Genomic DNA, 20,189 nt, shown 5'->3' with positions numbered 1-20,189 from the left:
TAATTACAAACTAACATGAACTAGCACATTTTTAAAAGCAGCTACCAAGAGAATTCACCTCTTTTTACTTTCAGCTCCATATCCTTACTCTCTTAGCTCCTAAGGCTAAAATTAATAGCGGCAATGGTCTCTCTTTATTCCTGCCTGCTGGCTAAAAGTGAAAATAGATATTTGTTTCTTCTTTAGTTATAAAAGGAATAGAATTATAGAATGGTTGGGTTGGAAGGGACCTTAAAGATCATCTTGTTCCAAACCCCTTGCCATGGGCAGGGACACTTTCCACTAGACCAGGCTACTCAAAGTCCCATCCAATATATTTAATAATATCTAATCTAAATCTCCCCTCTTTTGGTTTAAAACCATTACCCATCATCCTATCACTACACTCCCTGATAAAAAGTCCCTCCCCATCTTTCCTGTAGGCCCCCTTTAGGTACTGGAAGGCCACTATAATGTCTCCCTGGAGCCTTCCCTTCTTCAGGCTGAACAACCACGACTCTCTCAGAGTGTCTTCATAGGAGAGGTGCTCCAGCCCTCTCATCATCTTTGTGGCCCTCCTCTGGACTCATTCCAACAGGTCCATGTCCTTCTTATGTTGGAGGCTTCAGACCTGGACGCAATACTCCAGGTGCAGTCTCATGAGAGCAGAGCAGAGGGGCAGACTCACTTCCCTGAACCTTCTGGCCATGCTTGTTTTGATGCAGCCCAGGATGCAGTTGGCTTTCTAAGGTGCAAGTGCACATTGCCAGGTCATGTTGAGCTTCTCATCCACCAACACCCCCAAGTCCTTCTCCTCAGGGCTGCTCTCAATCCATTCTCCACCCAGCCTGTATTTGTGCTTAGGATTGCCCTGACCCAGGTACAGGACCTTGCACTCAGCCTTGTTGAACTTTATGAGGTTTGCACGGGCCCGCCTCTCTCAAGCCTGTCCAGGTCCCTCTGGATGGCATCCCTTCCCTCTAGTGTGTCGATCGTGCCACACAGCTTGGTGGCATCAGCAAACTTGCTGAGGGTGCACTCAGTCCCACTGTCCATGTCACTGACAAAGACGTTAAACAGCACCAGTCCTGATACCAACCCCTGAGGAACACCACTTGTCACTGGTATCCACTTGGACATCAAGTTGTTGACAATAACTCTTTGAGTATGGCCATCCAGCCAGTTCCTTCCAGAGTGGCCTATCTGTCAAATCCATGTCGCTCCAATTTAGACACAAGGGTGTCGTGCAGGACAGTGTCAAATGCTTTGCACAAGTCCAGGTAGATGATGTCAGTTGCTCTTCCTTTATCCACCAATGCTGTAACCCTGTCATAGAAGGCCACGAAATTTCTCAGACAGATTTGCCCTTAGTGATGGAATGTTGGCTGTCGCAAATAACCTTATTTTCCATGTGCCTTAGCATAGTTTCCAGGAGGATCTGCTCCAAGATCTTGCTGGGCACAGAGGTGAGAATGACTGGTCTGTAGTTCCCTGGGTCTTCCTTTTTGTTGAGCACCTCAGCCTTCTCCATATCCAGGGGGACCAGTTCTCCTGTTTCCTTCTGGAGAGGGCCCACATTTTCCCTAGTTTTCCTTCTATCACTGATGTACCTGTAGAAGCTTTTCTTATTACCCTTGACATTCCTGTAAAAATTTAATTCTCTCTGGGCTTTAGCTTTCCTAACCTCGTCCCTGGCTGCTCGGACAGTTTCTCTGTATTCCTCCCAGGCTACCTGTCCTTGCTTCCACCCTCTGTAGGCTTCCTTTTTCTGTTTGAGTTTGCCCAAGACCTCCTTGTTCATCCTGACTTCCTCTTTGTTGGGATGCATTGCTCCTGAGCTTGGAGGAAGTAATCCTTGAATAATAACCAGCTTTCTTGGGCCCCTCTTCCCTCCAGGGCCTTATCCCACAATACTCTATGAAACAGATCCCTGATGAGGCCAAAGTCTGCTCTCCTGAAGTCCAGGGTAGCGAGCTTACTGTGCACCCTCCTCTCTCCCCCAAGGCTCCTGAATTCCACTATTTCATGGTCACTGCAGCCAAGGCTGCCCTTGAGCTTCGCATTGCCCACCAGCCCCTTCTTGTTGGTGAGAACAGGTTCCAGCATAGCACCTCTCCTCATTGGCTCCTCTATCACTTGGAGAAGGAAGTTATCATCTACGCATTCCAGGAATCTCCTGGATTGCTTATGCCCTGCTATGTTGTCCCTCCAACAGATAACGGGGTGTTGAAGTGTCCTATGAGGACCAGGGCTTGTGAACGCGAGGCTGCTCCTATCTGTCTATAGAGGGCCTCATCCACTCAGTCTTCCTGGTCTAGTGGCCTGCAGCAGACCTCCACTGTAATGTCACCTCTCCCTGCCCTCTTTTTAATGCTGTCCCATAGGCTCTCAGTTGGCTGATTAAAAGAAAAAAGCTCTTTCTTGAAAATCTAAGTTTGTCAATAAGAATGTAGAAAGTAGATCTCCCTACAAGAGCTGGCAACAAGCAACATTTTCCTTTGAAAAAAAAATCAGTTGAAACCACTTAGAATTAATAACAGATTGTATTCAATTCCTTAGTTCATCACATAATTAGTTTTTTCAAAGTTACCTTTTACTAATTTATCTCCTTTTTAAGAAACACACATATTCTGAAAGGGTATCTCAGTTCCATAAAACAGAACACATTCAAATCTTCATAAACATCCTGAGAGGTGTTAGATTAGATTACTGTGCAACAGAGTTTCTATATAAAAACTAGAGTGGTAATAGCCTTTCTAGCTTCTTGACATGAGTAAGACATGTAAAGGTGTATTAGAAGGACCAAAAAAATCTTCTGTTTACAGAAATGGATATTGCTAGAGAAGGAAATGGTGCATCTGAGCCTGTGTTTGTGAAAGGCAGAGGATATTTTTTTCTTTTATGATTTAAATGAAATTGTTTCAAAGATATGACTAGCATCAACCAACTGAAATAGTCTGAGAATTTAGTCCCTCAGGTGGAATTTCCATTATGACACATTTTCACATGTTCCCAGACAGAAGCAAGGTATGCTGTGTTATTTTCTTTTCCCTTGGTCATAAGGACGGGGTCCCCACCCGGAATTATTTATGCTCACAAAAAAGATGCAGTCAGCCAAGAGAGGTCTTTTACATGTTGGAGTAAAGATGCGGCAGAAGGTGTGGAGAGAGAAAAAATGCACACAGAGAAACTGAAGGAAGGAAGAAGAGAAATATATTGTTATCCTTCAGTTTGCTGCCATATTACCAGGAGCTTGGGACAGGCTATGGTGAACACTATATGAGTGAAGGGCAGCAATAAAAGAAGGAAATACCAACCCTGTTCCACAGGTTTAACACAGGGGCAATAAGCCTCACACAGGAAATTTCAGGCAGAGTTGGGAAATGAAACAGTGCTTTATATCCCTGTCTTCATTGCAGGGTCACATCTCCTTCACTATCTGAGTTGCTCACAGCAGCCCTTATACAAGGGGAAGGCACAAAAAAGTCTAAATTAAACACACTTGAAAATGTTTCTTAGAAATGAACAAGTGAAGGGCTATAATGATGATCCAATCTACTTCCATTTCCCCCAGAAGGGAGCAGAGATGGGAAGGAATGAGAGAGGGGAGACATACAGCTGGAGGTTGGTGTTTTGGTGTTGAGCTGTGGGGAAGGACCTTAGGAGCCGAGCGAAGTGGATGACTCTCCTCTTGAACAACGGAGCGACAGGAATGGAAATCAGAGCTCTGCTTCATGGGAGAAGACAGAGCTGCAGCAGTTCCAAGAGCTCTAAGCATCATGCTATTACTGCTCTGAAAGGAAAGCCCTTCGAAACCGAATCTCTCTCTTCGATTCTCTGCCCTTTTTATATTAGCTTCATAGAGCCCAAAGGGGTGGGCTCAAGCCCTGCACCACATCACAGGTATGTATTTATGCAGGGCTGAGACATTGAGCACAGAGGAGACATGTCCAGTAGTTAAGAATGGCCTTTTTACACTCTGTTGTACTTTCTTTTTCTGTCGGGATTCCTTGGTTTCCTGGCAGGCAAAGTCGATTCAGTAGCTAGGGTTTTGCTGAGGCTGACCTAATCACAGCTGCAGCTGCAAGGGGCAGTCCGGCGCGCCTGCCCCACGTCGGCTCTCCCTCCTTCCCTTTGTGCTGACGCCGCTTTGTGCGGCCACACAGTGAGCCAAGCCGGGGATCTGTCTGGTCATGAATGAAGGGAAAAAGCAAATAAAAAAAAGAATAGTAGATTTTATCTGTCTCACTCCCCATCACAGTTGCTATGCCAGCAGCACTCCTACATATGAGAAACTCCCATGCAAGTGTGGTCCAGCTGCTCTTAGGATATTTGGTGATGATTCCAGTTTTCAGATGACACAAGGATGGATGTCAGCCCTGGAGAGGAAAAGCAGAAGCCCTTCCTCATGCCTGCACACCCTTGATCAAATCATCAGGCTCATGGTCTCATTTCTGTGGATGGCCACCTCACCTACTGTAGTCATTGCTCCTGCTAGAGGTGAGGATTCGTTGCAGGACCGCTAGTTGCCAAACACTTCTTTCCCTTCTATTCTTACACCCCCCCTGAACATTTAACAGGGTAAATTCAATGGCACGAAGAATATCTAAAATTTATTCCAAGACTGGATGGTGAGAAAGGAATCAAAGGTTCAGTTTGAACCACAGACCTAGCAGAGGCAGTATGAATTTTATTCCACTATCGCAAATGACAGCTCAGATTTTTCAGTCCAGGTATTAACTGTTGTCATTGACTAGTTCTGTAAAAGGTATATTCAGAGATTAGGAACAATATCATGTGCTTTATCTAAACAACCAATACTATGTAGATTTAGGAGCTCTCTTTGAAATTACCTTGCCTTTTTATCTGGGAGAATGGCAATGCCCTACTACATGCTAACAAAGGAATTAGATTTCCATCTTGTGATGTCTTCCAGTTCAAACTGTTTGCCTTTTCAGAAAATATGCATTAATGAAACACAATGCATTGGATCACATGAAATTCTGTGCAAGTGGCCAAACTGAAAAAATACGTGGTCATTCTGACTTTAAAATCTATAGCCATATAATCTGCACATTGAGAAAACAGTGACGGTTTCTTGTTATTGCTGATTAATTTTCCTATGCTAAATTATCCTGTGGGAACTCTTCCACTGAGATCATGGAGCTGTTAGTTGAGGTGAAGAAAAACACCCTAGACCCTGTAATTATTCACTTAAGTCATATGTGAATAGTTTAAACTAGCAAGTAAATGCAAGTGTTTGATGGTGGATCTGGGAATGGCTATTGAACTGATAACAAACTATTTATTATATTATTCATGTATTAATTGCTCACCCACATACAGTAAGACACACATGAAACAACAAGCTATTCCTTAAACTCACTGGGTATCAATATCGCAGCTCAAAACTGGGGAGGAATAAACATTATATTGACGATTTCTTCCCCCTCAGATTAGAAATAACCAGCATTGTCTTCCTCTTTCCTTCAAATTCCTGTCTGAGTTGAAATAAATTGTTCGGAGGAGAATACATAAATCACAGTTTTCTGCTTCCTCTGCTGTGGGATTTCACTTGTTCTTCAAAAACAGGGAAACCCCAGCTGCCTTCCCAGCTGTTCATTGAGCTCCAAATGTCAGTGCACCTGCTGGTTTTCTTAATGACACGAATATGTTCTGGATGGAGAAAGGGTATAAATCAGCCTTGCCCGATAAACAAAAAGCAGGAGGATATTGGTCCTTTTTGTGAGGAAATGAGTTATTTCTGGAGACAATGCCTTTCCAAAACATTGTGTGTTTTCTAGTAGTGATGATAAAGACAAGAAGCCTGAGAAAGTAACTCAGAGCTAAAGATGGATTCAGGTATGTTTCTGAACTGGACTGTCACAGCTGTTTTGCCACCTGAGCAGAACATGAAGGGTGAAAGCTGTGCTGCATCCCTGGCTAAGAGGCGTGGGAACCACGTCTCTCCTGGAGTGGTGAGTGAGGGTCACCGTGCGAAGGCATCTCTTCGGTTAAGTTCACACCTGCACGAATGTCTGGGCCCCATTATGTTAATTTCTGCATCTGCATGAAAATAATATTGAAAAATTAATGGAACTCAAATATAAGTATCCACAAAACCTAATCGGTGGATTTCAGTGTGTGCAGATGCAATGGTGGGCCAAGACAATCTTTGTGATATTGCCAGAAACATAGCAAAGAAATCTGAAGGATGAATGCAAAATGGATTATTTTTAGAACTGCCTTCCCCACCTCACAAACATGCATATGGGATTTACATTTTACGAAGCTGTCATTTTTTCCCTGTTCCTTGTTATTTCACGCTCTCCTGAAATCTGACTATTCCTAGATCTTTCAGGTTTCACAATCAGCTGAAATAAAGCTGAGACTGATGTACAACTGGATTCACCATTACATACAGAAAGCCCTGCCCAGAACCTTGAGTACTGCAAATTGCTGAAGGCAGCTGGACACTGGGGACAAGGTCCTCAGATGACCTGAGCTGGCACCACCAGCCCTGTGATGCTGCTCTGTGGGCAGCCAGGTCACAGAGAGTCCTGTGCTGTGAAAGGCACACTTGGGATCGGAGGGAAGAGACGAAGGTTAAATTCAGGCTTACAGAAATCTTACAGCCAACAAAATAACCCAAATATCTCGTTTTCTGAGTAGTGGGACCTGAAAGGCACAAAATGCTGACAGTTGCTCCTGAAATTGATGGAAATTCAAAACTCGGCATCTTTTACTGTTGCAGTTCCTGTCCCTACAGATGTCATTTCTCAATGGCTCCCAGCCCAAGAGGACCCTGACAGTTTGTCTCTTGTATTTGATTCAGCGCTATTCTTCCTTTACCATACATTCTTTTCTCCTGCAGTCTTTTGAGCTGAAATTGTAAAATAGATTTTGGCTTACAGGAAAATAGTCTAAGTAAATGTTTAAGGAAAAAATGTTAATGACCTCATGCTCTAAACTTAGGAAGAATAAATTTTGAGAAAGGGAGGAAGACTTGATTTCCAGTAAAAACCTCCAGCATGCTGCTGACTAAAAGCAGCTGGGGGTTTATTCTTTGATTTAACTCCTCTGTGCATGGGGGCTGGTAAAGAAGACATAATTACTGTGGAGAAGCACTGTAGATAAGCGGCTGTGATACATTGTGAACTTCAACCTGTCTTTTCCTGGATTTGGGTTTTCTTCTTACTAATTTGAACACTCTGAAGCTTGCATAAGAAAATTACTTAGAAAAGTTTTTGCCAGCATGTGTACATTCCCTGGGTTGTCATTATAGGCTGCTAATGAAAAATCTCTTCGTCAATCTGACATCTAACGTCTTGTGCCTGGAGAAGCACTCCTTGCGAAAGCTAGACTTCATCGTGTGATAATTCTGCATGACAATTCTTCCTCAGCTTGGTAGTGATGATGATCTCCCAAGTAAGCTTATAGAGGTCATCTGATTATGAACATGTGATTGGCATTCATCTTACATCACCTTCATATGACTTCCTTTTGTTATATTAGGGGAATTTTATTACTGGTCTTTGGCCTATAGATAAGAGGTAATCATTGTCTGAGATACTGGAGCCTGCTAATACAACAACCTAATCATTTATAGGTGTAGATTGACATTTAGCATGGCCAAACATAAGGCAGGAACTACTTGTCCCCCTATTTGTATTTCTAAAAGCTAGCCCCAGTAATCTTTAAGTTCTGTTTTGATCTCTGAGCAGTGTGCAGGTATTAAGGATGAATCAGAATGCAAACTAGCTTGTTGTGGCTTAGCTCCTCAGACACACTGGATTAGTAGCTGTTACCCATTGCGTTGGCCTGCAGAGAGAGGCTGGCCTGAGTGCTCCGGTTTGTTGTGAAAGGGATACCAAGAAGGCGATTTATAACTTTGTTTAAATAATGCATGCACTACTTTGTCAACAAAAGCACCCATAAGGAAATGCACTGGGTGTTGAAAATAGATAAGTGAACCACAATACGTTCATGTATCTGCTCCCAGCTGCATTGCAGTGAGAAGGACTAGCGCTCTTTTCCATGTCAGCGGGCAGACGTTCATGGGGTGCTGAGGTCCAGCCTCGGGTTGAGCAACATTCATATACAAAGGTGTCAGGGGAGATACATTTGCTACTTTGACAGTTTATGTCTTGCTTAGCGGCGTGAATTCAACCAGGAGTGAAAAGCTCCTGAGGGACATCGTAGATGGGTCTGAAAAGCCAGCTGGACATGATACACACTTCCATCTTTGATCACGTAAATAGAAAGGAGGGAGTGGTATAGGGTATTTAAGACATGTGATAAGTTGGTTACATTTACCTCGCTGACAAATTTGTGCAAGTAGAAACTGAGCTCTTTGCCTTGATGGTGATATTTTGGTTAAGAGTCCCCATATGTTCCTTTGGAGGATATACGTGCACGTGTTGTTCAGTTTTGGAGCTCACCTCAGCTGGACCAGGCTGGCTGGGCGCAGCATGTACGGAGATTAGGGCTGACATAATTGGATACGTGCTGGATTGACGGTCTGTGGCACATGCGGTTAGTCATTCAGGGTTTGAAGGGCATCCAGAAATTCCCAGCAAGTGTCCAACAGCCCACTCCCTAAGCACGACTTCTGGCTAGAAAAGGAGTGTCTTTCTAGGGAAAGACAATTTCCTATGGTATCCCTAACACTTAGCTATTTACCAGACAGACCTCTTCAATAGCTGGAGCCCACAGCATTTCCCTGCTGTGAACATGAGAAATACAGCACCACGGCGAGACAAGCCCCTAATCTGTGCGATTGCCAGCTTGTGACTGCCTCATCTTTCTCAGTCCCGTTGCTAAACATCTAAATCCCCCTCTCAGCTCTCCGCATTCCTGGAGGATTCCCTCCATCCACAGCATGCAGCATTGCCCAGACCTCAGCCAAGTGGCTGCTGTCTTCCCTCTGTGCAGCAGGGCTGGTTTTGGGGAGAGATGGGGCACGGTGAGAGACAGGGACCTGGTACAGGAAGGCAGGAAAGTTAGATAAAGCAGCTAAAACCCCTGAGCCTCGGCCAAAAAGCGGACTTTGGCTGTTCCTGATGGTTGACAGAGGAGACCTGGTATCTATAGTCCATTCACAAAAATTGAGATCCTCTGAGCTAAGCTCAGACACTGTGCTGCCTCTTTGTTTCACCCTGGCTTCTCCCAGACATCCCGTGTGGAAGCAGGGCCACATCATCATCTTCCTTCTGCTGGAGAGTCCAGCGTGGCAGTCACACACTGCCCTTTGCCACTTGAGCCTAACTGTATCTGATCTTTATTGGTTGTATCTGATTCCTGTTATGAGACATCTCATTGTGGAAAAATCCTTGGGTACTTTTTCATCCTTGTATCACTGTAAGGACCTAACTGATCTTTAGCTTTGCTAAGCACAAGTCAAGGTAGGCCAGCCCCTTTGAGCTGCTTAGTAAAAACCCTGGTGGTAGAAAGCAACAAAACAAGCAGTATATACATTTTTATCATTAGACTTATTACTTTCCAAAACTTCCTGCCAAACTGGCATGGCAATCCAGAAAACCAGAAGCTGCTGCGACTATGACAAATTAATGGTTTCACTTAACACATGCTGTACTATATTAGGACGTCTACAAGTAGCGTTTAACTGGAAATGGAGTTTGTTCAATGCCAAGCCATGAACAATTGCAGTAAATAAAAATGAGGCATGCCTTAAATGTCTTCCATTTTAGAAGGGGGCTTAAGACACAAACAGTTCCTCCAGACATAAAATCTGTGTTTAATAAATAAATTCAATAAACAATTACTTTGTGTTTCTTCAGCACCAGTCATAAACAAAAATGTAATGTCATGGCTGTGAGCATTATGAAAATCAGGGAGGAAACTGAGGGCTTGCAGAACTTGATCCATTCCTCCAGGGACTGATAGGGAGAAACAGGGACTTTAACTGTGTCACTGTTAATATGACTGGTGTTAACAGGAAAGCTTGATGGTATTAATGGGAAATGCTGTAGCCCCATAGCCCTGTAAAAGAGCAAATTTCTTGCAGCTTCCATGGAATAAAACAGGCTGTTTCTTGGGCAGTGGGAAGAGAAGAGACTTTTTTCATAGCTACGTAGTTTAGAAAGCTCAAAGGGAGGGGAAAAAGAAACCAAACCAATACAGAAATATGCAGATACCTCGACATATTGTTGATTCGGTAGAAGTAACTTTAACTTTTATACTCTGACTGGTGCTGAAATGCCCAGACTACTGTATCTCAGTATCCTGGTGTGCTGAGAGGCTGGTGGGGGCGAGGCAGGCACGAGTCCTGCTTACACGAGAAAAAGGCAGTGCCAGCTCCAGAGAAATGCAACCATCCCATGAGCCTGAGAAGCAGACAGATAAGATGAAGACCAGCTGCGACAGATGGACATCTTCTGAAGGGAGGGTTCAAATGGGGATGCATACCATGCTGACAATGGGGTGAATTCTACCCTAATCTTAAACGTATGTGTGCTTTAGACTTTCCCATAGGCATTTATCACATTTTCTCCACTTTTCCTTTCTCTTCCTCTTTTCCTCTCATTCATACTACTTCCTTCCATTTGCCAATTTTGCCTCCAGCTTTTTCTCTATTCTTTCTCGGCATCTCTGCTTTTTGCCTTTGTCTCTCTTGTCTCCCTCTCTGTGGTTCAAATAAGCCCTGCCACACTGGAAAGTCTGTACTCTTTCCAAGACAGAGAAAGATTAGAAGCATCAGCTCCATTTGGGGCATGCCGCCACCTGCCAAATAGATGGAGATGATGAAATCCTGATGTTCTAGTTCACAGCAGATATCCACATCCAGTCTGGTGAAGTTTACTCTCTTCACGTTTAGGCAAAACCTAGCCACAGTGTTCTGCTTCCGCAGAGCCACGCCGGGGTGGGGGGTGATGCAGGCATCACAGAAGACCTTGTGCGTTTGGATGGGTCTCCAACACAAGACTGCAGCGCAGCATTGCCCTTCCACTGTCTCATTTCCTCCCAAATAACCTCTGAGCTTTGAACGACTTATTTTTCCCTTTCTCAGCGGCTTTTTTTCAGCTACCCACCTGGCTCCTCCTGAGCGGAGAGAGACTCAGTGAGTTTGGAGCCCGGCTTCTGGCTGGTGACTTGTTTCCCTGTGGCTGGGGAGGAATTTCCAGAGGACGAGTGGTATGCGTGCCGATCTCAAGGGAACTGGGGAGCTGCCAAATCTAACCAGCAAACTGGGCCAGGAAAGGCCCCACATACGCTTTCACCAGAGGAAAGGAATGTTTGTGGAAACTGGAAATAGTGGAGCTTATTTAACTCTGCTCCTCTCCTCCTCACATTCGTCTTAGTCTCAAGCCCAGCGCTGCGACAGTGAGACAAGAGGAGACGCATTATTGCTGCAGCCTGGAGCACCTCAGGGGGGATAAAAAGAGTTTACCAGCTAAGAGTTGCTACTGAGTAGGCAAGGGAGCCCTGTGACTTGTGGGGCAGACTCAGGCTAGTTTAATGTCTGTGTATTAGCAAGTATGCTGTGGGAGATATAGCATAAAGCTGCGGCAGCAACAGCCAAATAAAACAGGATTTCAAGGTAATGAGAGACACAGGGACAATGGAAGCATACAGGATCCCTTCCTGTGCTTTCTTTCTTTCCAGTGGGAGAGAAAACCTCATAGATGACTGACCCTTTCGGGACTTTTGTCTATGTGTCTCTCCACAATTTCCACAAGTTATTTGCAGCTTGTCCTCAAATTGCCTTTTTTTTTTTTTCTTCTTTTTGTGATGCCTTGATATGTTTCCTCCTCTGCTCCCCACCATCAGCTATCCATGTAGCTGACCTGCATGAGCTTCACCCAAGCCAGTGACATTTTGCTGAAAACACTTTAACCAACGAATAATGTGTTTCGGCTGGAAGCCCTTAACACTCAGGTTTACTCCAGGAGACCCAGTTCCACATAGTGAATGAGATTGTGGCCACAACTCCTGAGAGTGGCAAAACTCCCATTGACTTCAGTGGTGCTGGTTTGCAGTGCTTTAAAAGTTAAAGCAAGGAGCCGACTGGTTTGCCCACTTCAAGCCGAGACACGTGCACAGCTCCCTGTTTTGCTGCAGCCGGGTCCACGTACGCAGCTAGCTTCTCTGCATCTTGGATGGACTCATCTCCCTTCAGCAGAGCCACTGGGGAGCAGAGGGAGAGCGGATGATTTTGCAGAGCCCCGGTTCAAGGTGGGTGCAGGCTGTGCGTGCGGGCAAGCACCAGTGTTTGTCTCCAGCATCCTGGGCCGGCCCTATGGGTCCTGCCCTGCCTTGAACCCGAGCACAAGCACTGCGTGCAAAGTTAATTGCTCCTCCACTCAGTGCTTTACCTCAGCAATTTACATCTCGCCTGTCACCATGTGAGTAATCAGAGCCTCTGCAGCCTGATGATGTTCATTAAGACCTGCTGACTTTCCTTTCAATGACATTGTACTATTCAATGCTTCTGACAGGATTTCTTTCTGCCTGAGAAGTCATTACGCTCTTGCAGAATTTGGCATGCTCTACCCCAAGAAAACAAGAAAAGCACTTTATGATCCAGAAACAGAATAAATAAAAATATCACTCCTGTTAACAACATACAAGACTACACGCACACAATCATCCTGAAGAGACATGGGGCAAATGATTTAATTACTCTGTGCCTCACAACGAAAAGGGATGCTAACGTTTCCTCTCCTTAATTACACTGGAAGTTCTTTGGAGGAGGAAAGATTTATTTTTTTTTAAATTTTATTTTTTTTACTCTGTGTGTTTGCACAATGCCAGGTACCAGCAGTCGAGTATAAGATAATCAGGATGGGACTCAGAGTGCTCTACAGTCTTTGCATGTGTACATGAGTTATTTCATTCGTAACGGAGCTGCTTCAGCTATAGAAGGGAACATTGGCTTAACACCATGCAACAAGATCAGTGAGGCGGAGGTTAAAGGTAAGGTCAAGGGAGCTATTTCCATGTGACAGTGTAAGGAGGGATTTGAATGGCAGGAGGTTCTTCAGAACTGGACTTTGGTTTGGACATGAGGACCCTTGTGCAAACTGATCTGGGTCCCATGAAGGTTCTATACCTGGGACTGAGGCAAATAGATGGGACACTACAGCATGCAGGAAGCTGAAAAAAAAAATGACTAAAGTGTCAGCAAATGTCTTACTGACTTGCTAGTCCTCGTTACTGGAATCAGTGAGAAAATCACTGGGATCAGTGAGAAAATTCTACTGGTGTTAATTTTAGCTCATAGTTCTCACTTTGTCTAGTACATACCAAAGAGAAAACAACTTCACCTCATGTGTCTTCCTCTTGTTCCTTACCCAGATTTCCTCAAAATTGCCTAGCTCCTTTCTCTTAACTTTTGATTGTGTCAACCAGTTTACAACTGTATGAGCTGTAAGCTTTAGCCATTTTTTGGCTGCTTCCTGTGGTGAAAAAACCTCAGAATCACTTAGATCCTTCCTTGCTAACAGCATGACTGTTTTTATAGAGTACAATATCCATCTGTGATCTAAACTAAAATGTGGAAGCTTCTATAATCTATCCTCCTTCTGATCTCATCACATCATTGCCCTAGAAGAGATTATAAACTTTGATTTTTTTAAGCATCCTTTGTACGTCTTTCAGTTTCAAGTACCCACTGTGAATTCTGATTCAGGGGTCATCCTCCGTGAAGGTTAAATTAATTAAGTCTGCCCCTAAAGGAGCATTTGGGGAATCGGGACATGCTAGAAAGGATTTTGATTACTGTCACAGCCCTACCCTATTGGATATTTATCCTATGCAGGTTAAATCCATTCAGAGACCGTTATATTCTAGCTACCTTTTGCAACACTGCGCAGCTTTCCTGGGTAGTAATAACTAATCCCTTTTCAGCCCCTTCTTCAGTCCTCTCCCTTCTCTTCCTGCAATAGTGCTTTGTTTAATATTTCACACAGTCACCACAGCTGATGTCCAAGGGATCTGCCACAAGGAATGGGATGGCCACGTCTGCGCTACACAGCAAAGCACAGGGCGGAGATGTCAGACCCAGCAGCAGTGTGGCCATATCAGTGCGGCACTGGATCCAACCAGGTGATCCCTGTTGAAAGGCAGAGCTCCTTCCCTTGGGCCCACGCCATGCTGGTGACTACCACCCTGCTGGGACACCAGCTACAGTCCCTGCACTGTCCTGTGTTGTGCAAGGCAGGCAGCTTGCCTCGGACCTGGGTCTGTGAACTCTGTTCCACACACCATTGTGCCATGCAGATATCCTAGTTGCCTCCTTACTTCATTAATTGTCAAATATTTTCCAGACCTGCTTGAAAATCTGTTTTTGTCTTTGCTTTCTTCTAATTCTTAAAAGGCAGAAATTATTCTTCTAATTCTTCTTTCCTACTACTTACAATGTAGGACAATTTGTTTTTTAAGGATCTATTTTTAGGTCTATGAAGTACATTTATACTCATTTTTTATACAGCTCTTTGCAAAGGAATTCAGAAAGTAAAAACATACATATATAAATTGACTTCTTCAGGTCATCCAGCTGCAAAGCTAATTCCTCTGAATTTTAATCCCACACTGCCCTTCAGACAGTGCCTCCCTCTCTTTACAGGTACAGTTGTGATATTTGGTGTGGCAATAATTCGCATCAGGCAAATAAACCCTCAGATCAGGAGACTCCGTCCTACAAACTTGCATTCCCAGCAACTGATACAGACTTATGGAACAGACTCGGGGCAAGTGGTAAAAACCTCTGCAGAAGATTGATCAAGCCTTTTGCAGCTCCAGGCAGGTCACTGGAATGGGTCCAGCAAGCAAGTAAGTTAGGACAGTTGAGGCAATTTTCCAAGTGATCAGTTGGGAACCAGAGAAAAGGGAAATATTGCATTTTCTCTGTAAGAAGAAACATTCTTTACACATCCAGGCTTAGACAGACTTGGCTGTGTTTTATAACATTTCATATGTCATTGTTTTACGTGGAATATATATTTTAAGAATTGGATAACAATGGCTTTATGGAAATCAGAGGAAGTTGAATAGATGTTGCATTTTAAAAAATTCTTGTGGCTGGTCCATCTGGTGTAACTTCTTTTTACCTTTGGACCAGACCTTTGGAAATCTCAGCATATCCTAAATAAGACCATAACCTGGTATACTCAAGGCCTGCTGAGCATATCTATGTATATGTGTTGGACCATTTGTGTTCTAATTACATGCTGTGTTCAGGCCACATTCACTTTGCTTGTGCTGTCCGAGTAAAACATGTCAAACAAATGTTGCTGTCAGCGGTGGAATCCCAGAAGTTGTTCAAGAAGGGAGCGCCTGGCTGTAAGGATGCAATATGAGGGGTGGGAGGGAAGAAAGGCAAATAAGGTCAAAAGACGTGGGGATGCCCTGATCTCCAAGGCACTCAGCCTTTGCCCACATGGCAAGATCAACAGCAACCTGGTACATAGCAAATGATCACAGAGTACAGAATATGTCAAACACTGCTTCCTTATAAAAGGGCTGGCTGGCTTTCTAGCAACAGCCAGTATCTCTTTCTCTTCTACACAGTCCTCCCTCTCCTGGCACTGGAGAGCTGCCAGCCTCCTGCAGCTAAGCCCACAAGCAGAAGCAGCCCGCAAAAGTTGCTCATGTAGCAGCTGCTCCATCAAACTCACCAACTCAGTTGCCACAACACTAGAGCAAATAGTAAAAGTTTGCACTGTTGTGGGAAAATCAAGGGGGACAGGCCTGCTGTTCTCCCAGGTAATTCCTTCTGCAGAAAGCCTCTAAGGAGAACAAACTGTTCCCTTGCTGTTATGGAAAAAACATTTGACTTTCACCAAGCACTACGGACTGAGTGCAAAATAATGCATATGGAACAAGTAGACCTGGATGTGACTGTAATACTGCTTTTGAGGCCTAGAAGGCACAGCACAGCCATTCCCCAAACATGTGAAACCTTGATGGTGCTAATATAACTAATATATCCTTTTCTCTCCAATGGGTGAAGAGAGTTTTACCTTCTTATTTTGTGTTTTTCTACATCTCCTTTTCCACCCTCCACTAAGGGGCAAACTTACCATTGCATCTGCTTCCCCACTGTCCAAGAAGCCACAACCACAAGAGATCATACTGCATCTTCACTCCCTGAGCGAGCACGTAGCAAGCATGCTACTGTTTGTGTGCTGTTTATTTGAATCAGGAAGGCCTTACAGAAAACAAACTACAGCCAGCTGAGATGAAACGAGATAATAAGGTTTCCTCAGGGAACAGGAAATTCTTATAATGCAGATCTGAAGCTAACTTCTGCTCTCCAATGTATCGGTACTTGTTAGAGCGGTTTGATGAAAACAACTGAGTGTCAAGTGGTGGCACCATCTCCGGTTACCTCAGCTGCATGTTTGGGTTTTTTTATCTTTGTTGTGAAAGAACATGATTTGTTCCTTGATTTCTCCAGCAAAAACTTCTCTTAAGATCTGGGATTCTTATTTGGGACCTTCAGAAATTATTACGACCCCATCTCTAACATCACATAGGGAATATCCCTCAGTAAAGACCCAACTACCTTTTCTCCCTAGACAGGTGCTTCGTAAAATCTGAGAGGGTAATACCATACAGCTAAGCCTACAAGAGGCTCAAGGAAACCTGAGGTCATGATGAGTAAATTATTTCATCACCAGTAAGGATCTTTTCTGTGTTATTCTGAACATGTCCATCCTAGGGACCAAGATTTGCCTGTGACTTCTGAACCAATGTCCACAGCTGGATCTAAGCAGGATGAGGAGTGTGTGAGACTTTTAATGCAAATGGCTGAGGAAGTAAAAAAAAAAAAAAAAAAACAAACAAAAGACCAAATCAGTTTTCCTGCCAGAACTGCTGCTTTTTTTTTTTTTTCCCTCCCCATTCACTGGTGCTTGTAAAAGCAAAAAAAAAAAACAAAGGGAAAAGGGAGGTGGCAATCTGGAGTTCCCACTCACCAGTCAGCACAAGTATGTTCATCTTTCCTCACATCTGACTTTTTTCTTGAGCCAAAGCTTAAATACTCGGTTACAAGGGCTGGGCATCCAAGGCTGCCCCAGTGCCCCCGAGGGAAAAAATGGTAAAGCTAGACCTTGTTTTATCCAATGTTGACTGCTCATTTCTATTGCAAACAACAACTGTTGGTAACTAAAACAGGATCCTTTATCCTACTGTTTTGTAAACAGTCTGGTCTACTAGTCAACATGGAGATGATATGCAGATCTGTCTTCCATTTCCATCAGACCAGATGCTGATCTGTCTTTGCTTTTCCGTTGCAAAATTCAGATCAGGAGTTGGATAAGACTTAAGTGACTGAGGTTTAACCCAGACAAGAGTCAGTTGTCGTTTGTGGAGAGAGGGAAGAGCTCTGAGTCTGCAAAAGGGTGTGTCGAGCCTTGGTACTCAAATTTCTTCTTAGGTTTCTAAGCAATTCAAAAATTAGGACAGTGCTTTGGCCCTCTAGATACTGCAGATTAGGATGGGATTGGTTGGGCTGACACATAGATAGTTTAGGGGACTCGGGGGTCTCTGAAGTAGCTATCATTGAGGGAGTCATGCCTTTAAAACATATTTGGCATTGAATAGTCCCAGCAGCTGCAGAGAAGAAATCTGGTTTCCTCCTCAGCAGCTGTCTGTATACAGTATTTGTGAGAACTGAACTCCTTATCACAACAGGGAATGTATCTTCTCTTCCCTCAGAAGTATCAAAAAAATAGCTCTAGAGCTTCCAGCTTGAAAACAATCTGCTTTCCCAAAAGGCACAATAGAGTTCTGATGTTTTCCTTTAAATATTCATGGTGATTAAAATTGGATGTTAATAGTTGCATGTATTCCTTTTATGGTTGTGGTGGTGTTGTTTAATTAAAATTAGCATGTTAGCAGAAGTGAATAACATCTGTAAATTGCATAGTGATTATTCCTTGGAAATGAACCCCTTTCCTTTTGCTTTTTCCATTTCATAGGTAAGATGATCTCATTCTTCCAAAAGGTAGGGTTGCTTTTCTTTTCATATATGCAGATCTAGTACTGATTTCCTCACTTTTTTATGTGTCATCCCTGGAAAGACAAACACTTATCTACTGAATTAAGGGATTTTGTGATGACAACTGCTGTCATTACCTCTATTATACAGTACGAGAAAAGTAAGGTACAGACAGGTATAATGACTCCATCCAGTATGATCCAAGAGGCTGATGGAAAAGGTGGGGAAAGAACCTGCCATTCTGAGTCCCAGGTCAATGCCCTGTCAGTGAGTCCCCACTAACTGTAAGGAACAGTTGAACATTCATACAGCTTTAACAGAATTGCATAGCTCTTCATTGCTTCATTCAGCCATTGCATCCCCTACAAAATCAAAACTAAACCCAAACAGCACAATAGAAAGAAACCAGCTATAATGAAGAAGACATGGGAGTTTGGGGTGGGGAGGGGAGCATCTGAATGCTTGATTTTTTTAGCAGACTCCGGTTCCTTTAAATATCTGTGAATCTCAATTTCAGAACCAAAGAAATCTTTTGGGAGGTGTTTCCTTTCTCCATTTCCAGCAGCTACCAAACCCATGCCAAATACCGGAGGAGAGAATAAAACAAAAAAGGGAAAGGACATCATCACTAGCTTTTAAGCAACTATCTCCTATGCAATCCAATAGTCCCAAACCGTTTCATATGTTACTGTCACACGCTTGAATACAAATATGTCACAACTATATATTGCCATATTGGCAGCTGAAGCCTGATAACACCTCACGTAGCTTGCTCTATGTTGTATGTACCAGTCTGTCAGGGTAGGGTCTTAGGCACTCCTAGGCACCTCACACACATTCCAGGCATTGTTGTGTTTACTATTACCAGGTATCTGCTTGGTGGAGCAGAAGAATATGCCACCTGTGACTGCAAAGGATTTTGCTTTAAGGTTTCATGACCTGTCATTTTTGTTAATGTGGGAGAAAAAGGAGAAGGAGAGAGAAAGGAAAAAGTGAGAAAAGAATGTAGTTTTGTTTCTTGGGATATTTTTTATATATATATATTTGTATTATAATAGAATAAATATATAATTTTACCTTTATGCATTTATGCATGTGTATTTTTCTATTAGTCTATATAATTATTTAGTTGACCTCCTGTTTAATGCAGAAAAAGAATTCCAGAGTTTGGAGGGAGAAACTGTATATATATGTACATATATGTATAATACAACATAATTTCAGACCAAATCTAACAACTCAAAGTTTTCTCTTAAATAGTTTTTCATGTTTAAATCTTACCTCTGCTCCATCTGTGGGTCACAGTGGCATGAGCACTGTAATAGAACAGCAGCAGCAGCAAAGTCTTCCAAAGCATCCTTCTCTTTAAAATAAGTATGTCTAGCTGTATATTAGCTTTTCAATTTCCTACCTGCTTTCTTTTCAGGAATAAATAAATGGCTTTTCCTCTCCCCCTCCCCCTTTGAAGGAGAACCTGTCTGTCCTTCTGGGTACAGCTGAAGTCAGTGTGCGGCTCCTCTCCCAAACCAAGTCTCCTCGGGATCAGGAAACTTACTTTCACAGACAGACTTTGTTTTTATCCACATCTGGAATGACTCATGGTGCATGTGAGTTTGCTGGCAGCTGTGTGAATAAATATCATTACATTTTTGTAGTTGAGTTTCATTTGTTATATGGGCCAATTGGAATTTATTTTTGCCCAATAAACAGCCACAAGTAACTTCATTAAAGGACACACTTGAATCCCAGCTCTGTAGCTACTCCTTTGTAATGCAGTGGGCTATACGCTAACTCATGTCTAAGGCGAAAGCCTCCTCTGGAATGATGTACAGCTGCCCTTGGACGCTTAAGTCAGGGAGTGGGGCATGTGTTCTGCAAGAACATTTTGCTACTGTGATTCATATAATCACTCCTTTATTAAGAACATATAATGCCGCGCTTAGACTTCAGTTCTGCAAGACAAGTCCTGGCCTTTTCCTCCATTTGGCCAATGCAGAGAACAGGAAGGTCCAAATCCTTAACTGGCTCTCTTCAACAGTACTGTGGGGAACGCGAAGTAATCCTAAAGACAATCTACAATAGCCAGGCTGAATGTGGAGCGGCGATGCTAAACAAAAAGGCTACTGATTGGCATCTCCTTGCTGACATTGGAAGCGTTTATCCTAGCATGGAGGAGGCTGCAGGTATGTACTGTCCCTGGCACAGCTTCAACAGCAGTGTCAGGACAGGGCTGGGGACCACTGTG

General features: G+C 43.5%; 1 protein-coding gene across 1 annotated transcript in view; it reads right to left on the bottom strand.

Annotated features, from left to right (window-relative positions):
• Positions 1-19,488, bottom strand: part of FAM180A (family with sequence similarity 180 member A) — a 30,417-nt gene extending 10,929 nt beyond the window's left edge. The window contains exon 1 of the mRNA XM_074572740.1: positions 19,226-19,488. Coding sequence (XP_074428841.1) covers positions 19,226-19,301 — 76 coding nt within the window. The 5' untranslated portion in view covers positions 19,302-19,488. The remainder of the gene's footprint in view (positions 1-19,225) is intronic.
• Between the last annotated feature and the right edge of the window lie 701 nt (positions 19,489-20,189).

Source organism: Larus michahellis, chromosome 1 (genome assembly GCF_964199755.1).
Source record: "Larus michahellis chromosome 1, bLarMic1.1, whole genome shotgun sequence".
Taxonomy (NCBI): domain Eukaryota; kingdom Metazoa; phylum Chordata; class Aves; order Charadriiformes; family Laridae; genus Larus; species Larus michahellis.
Note: the sequence above shows the minus strand (reverse complement) of the source record. Positions and strands in the feature narration are given on the sequence as shown.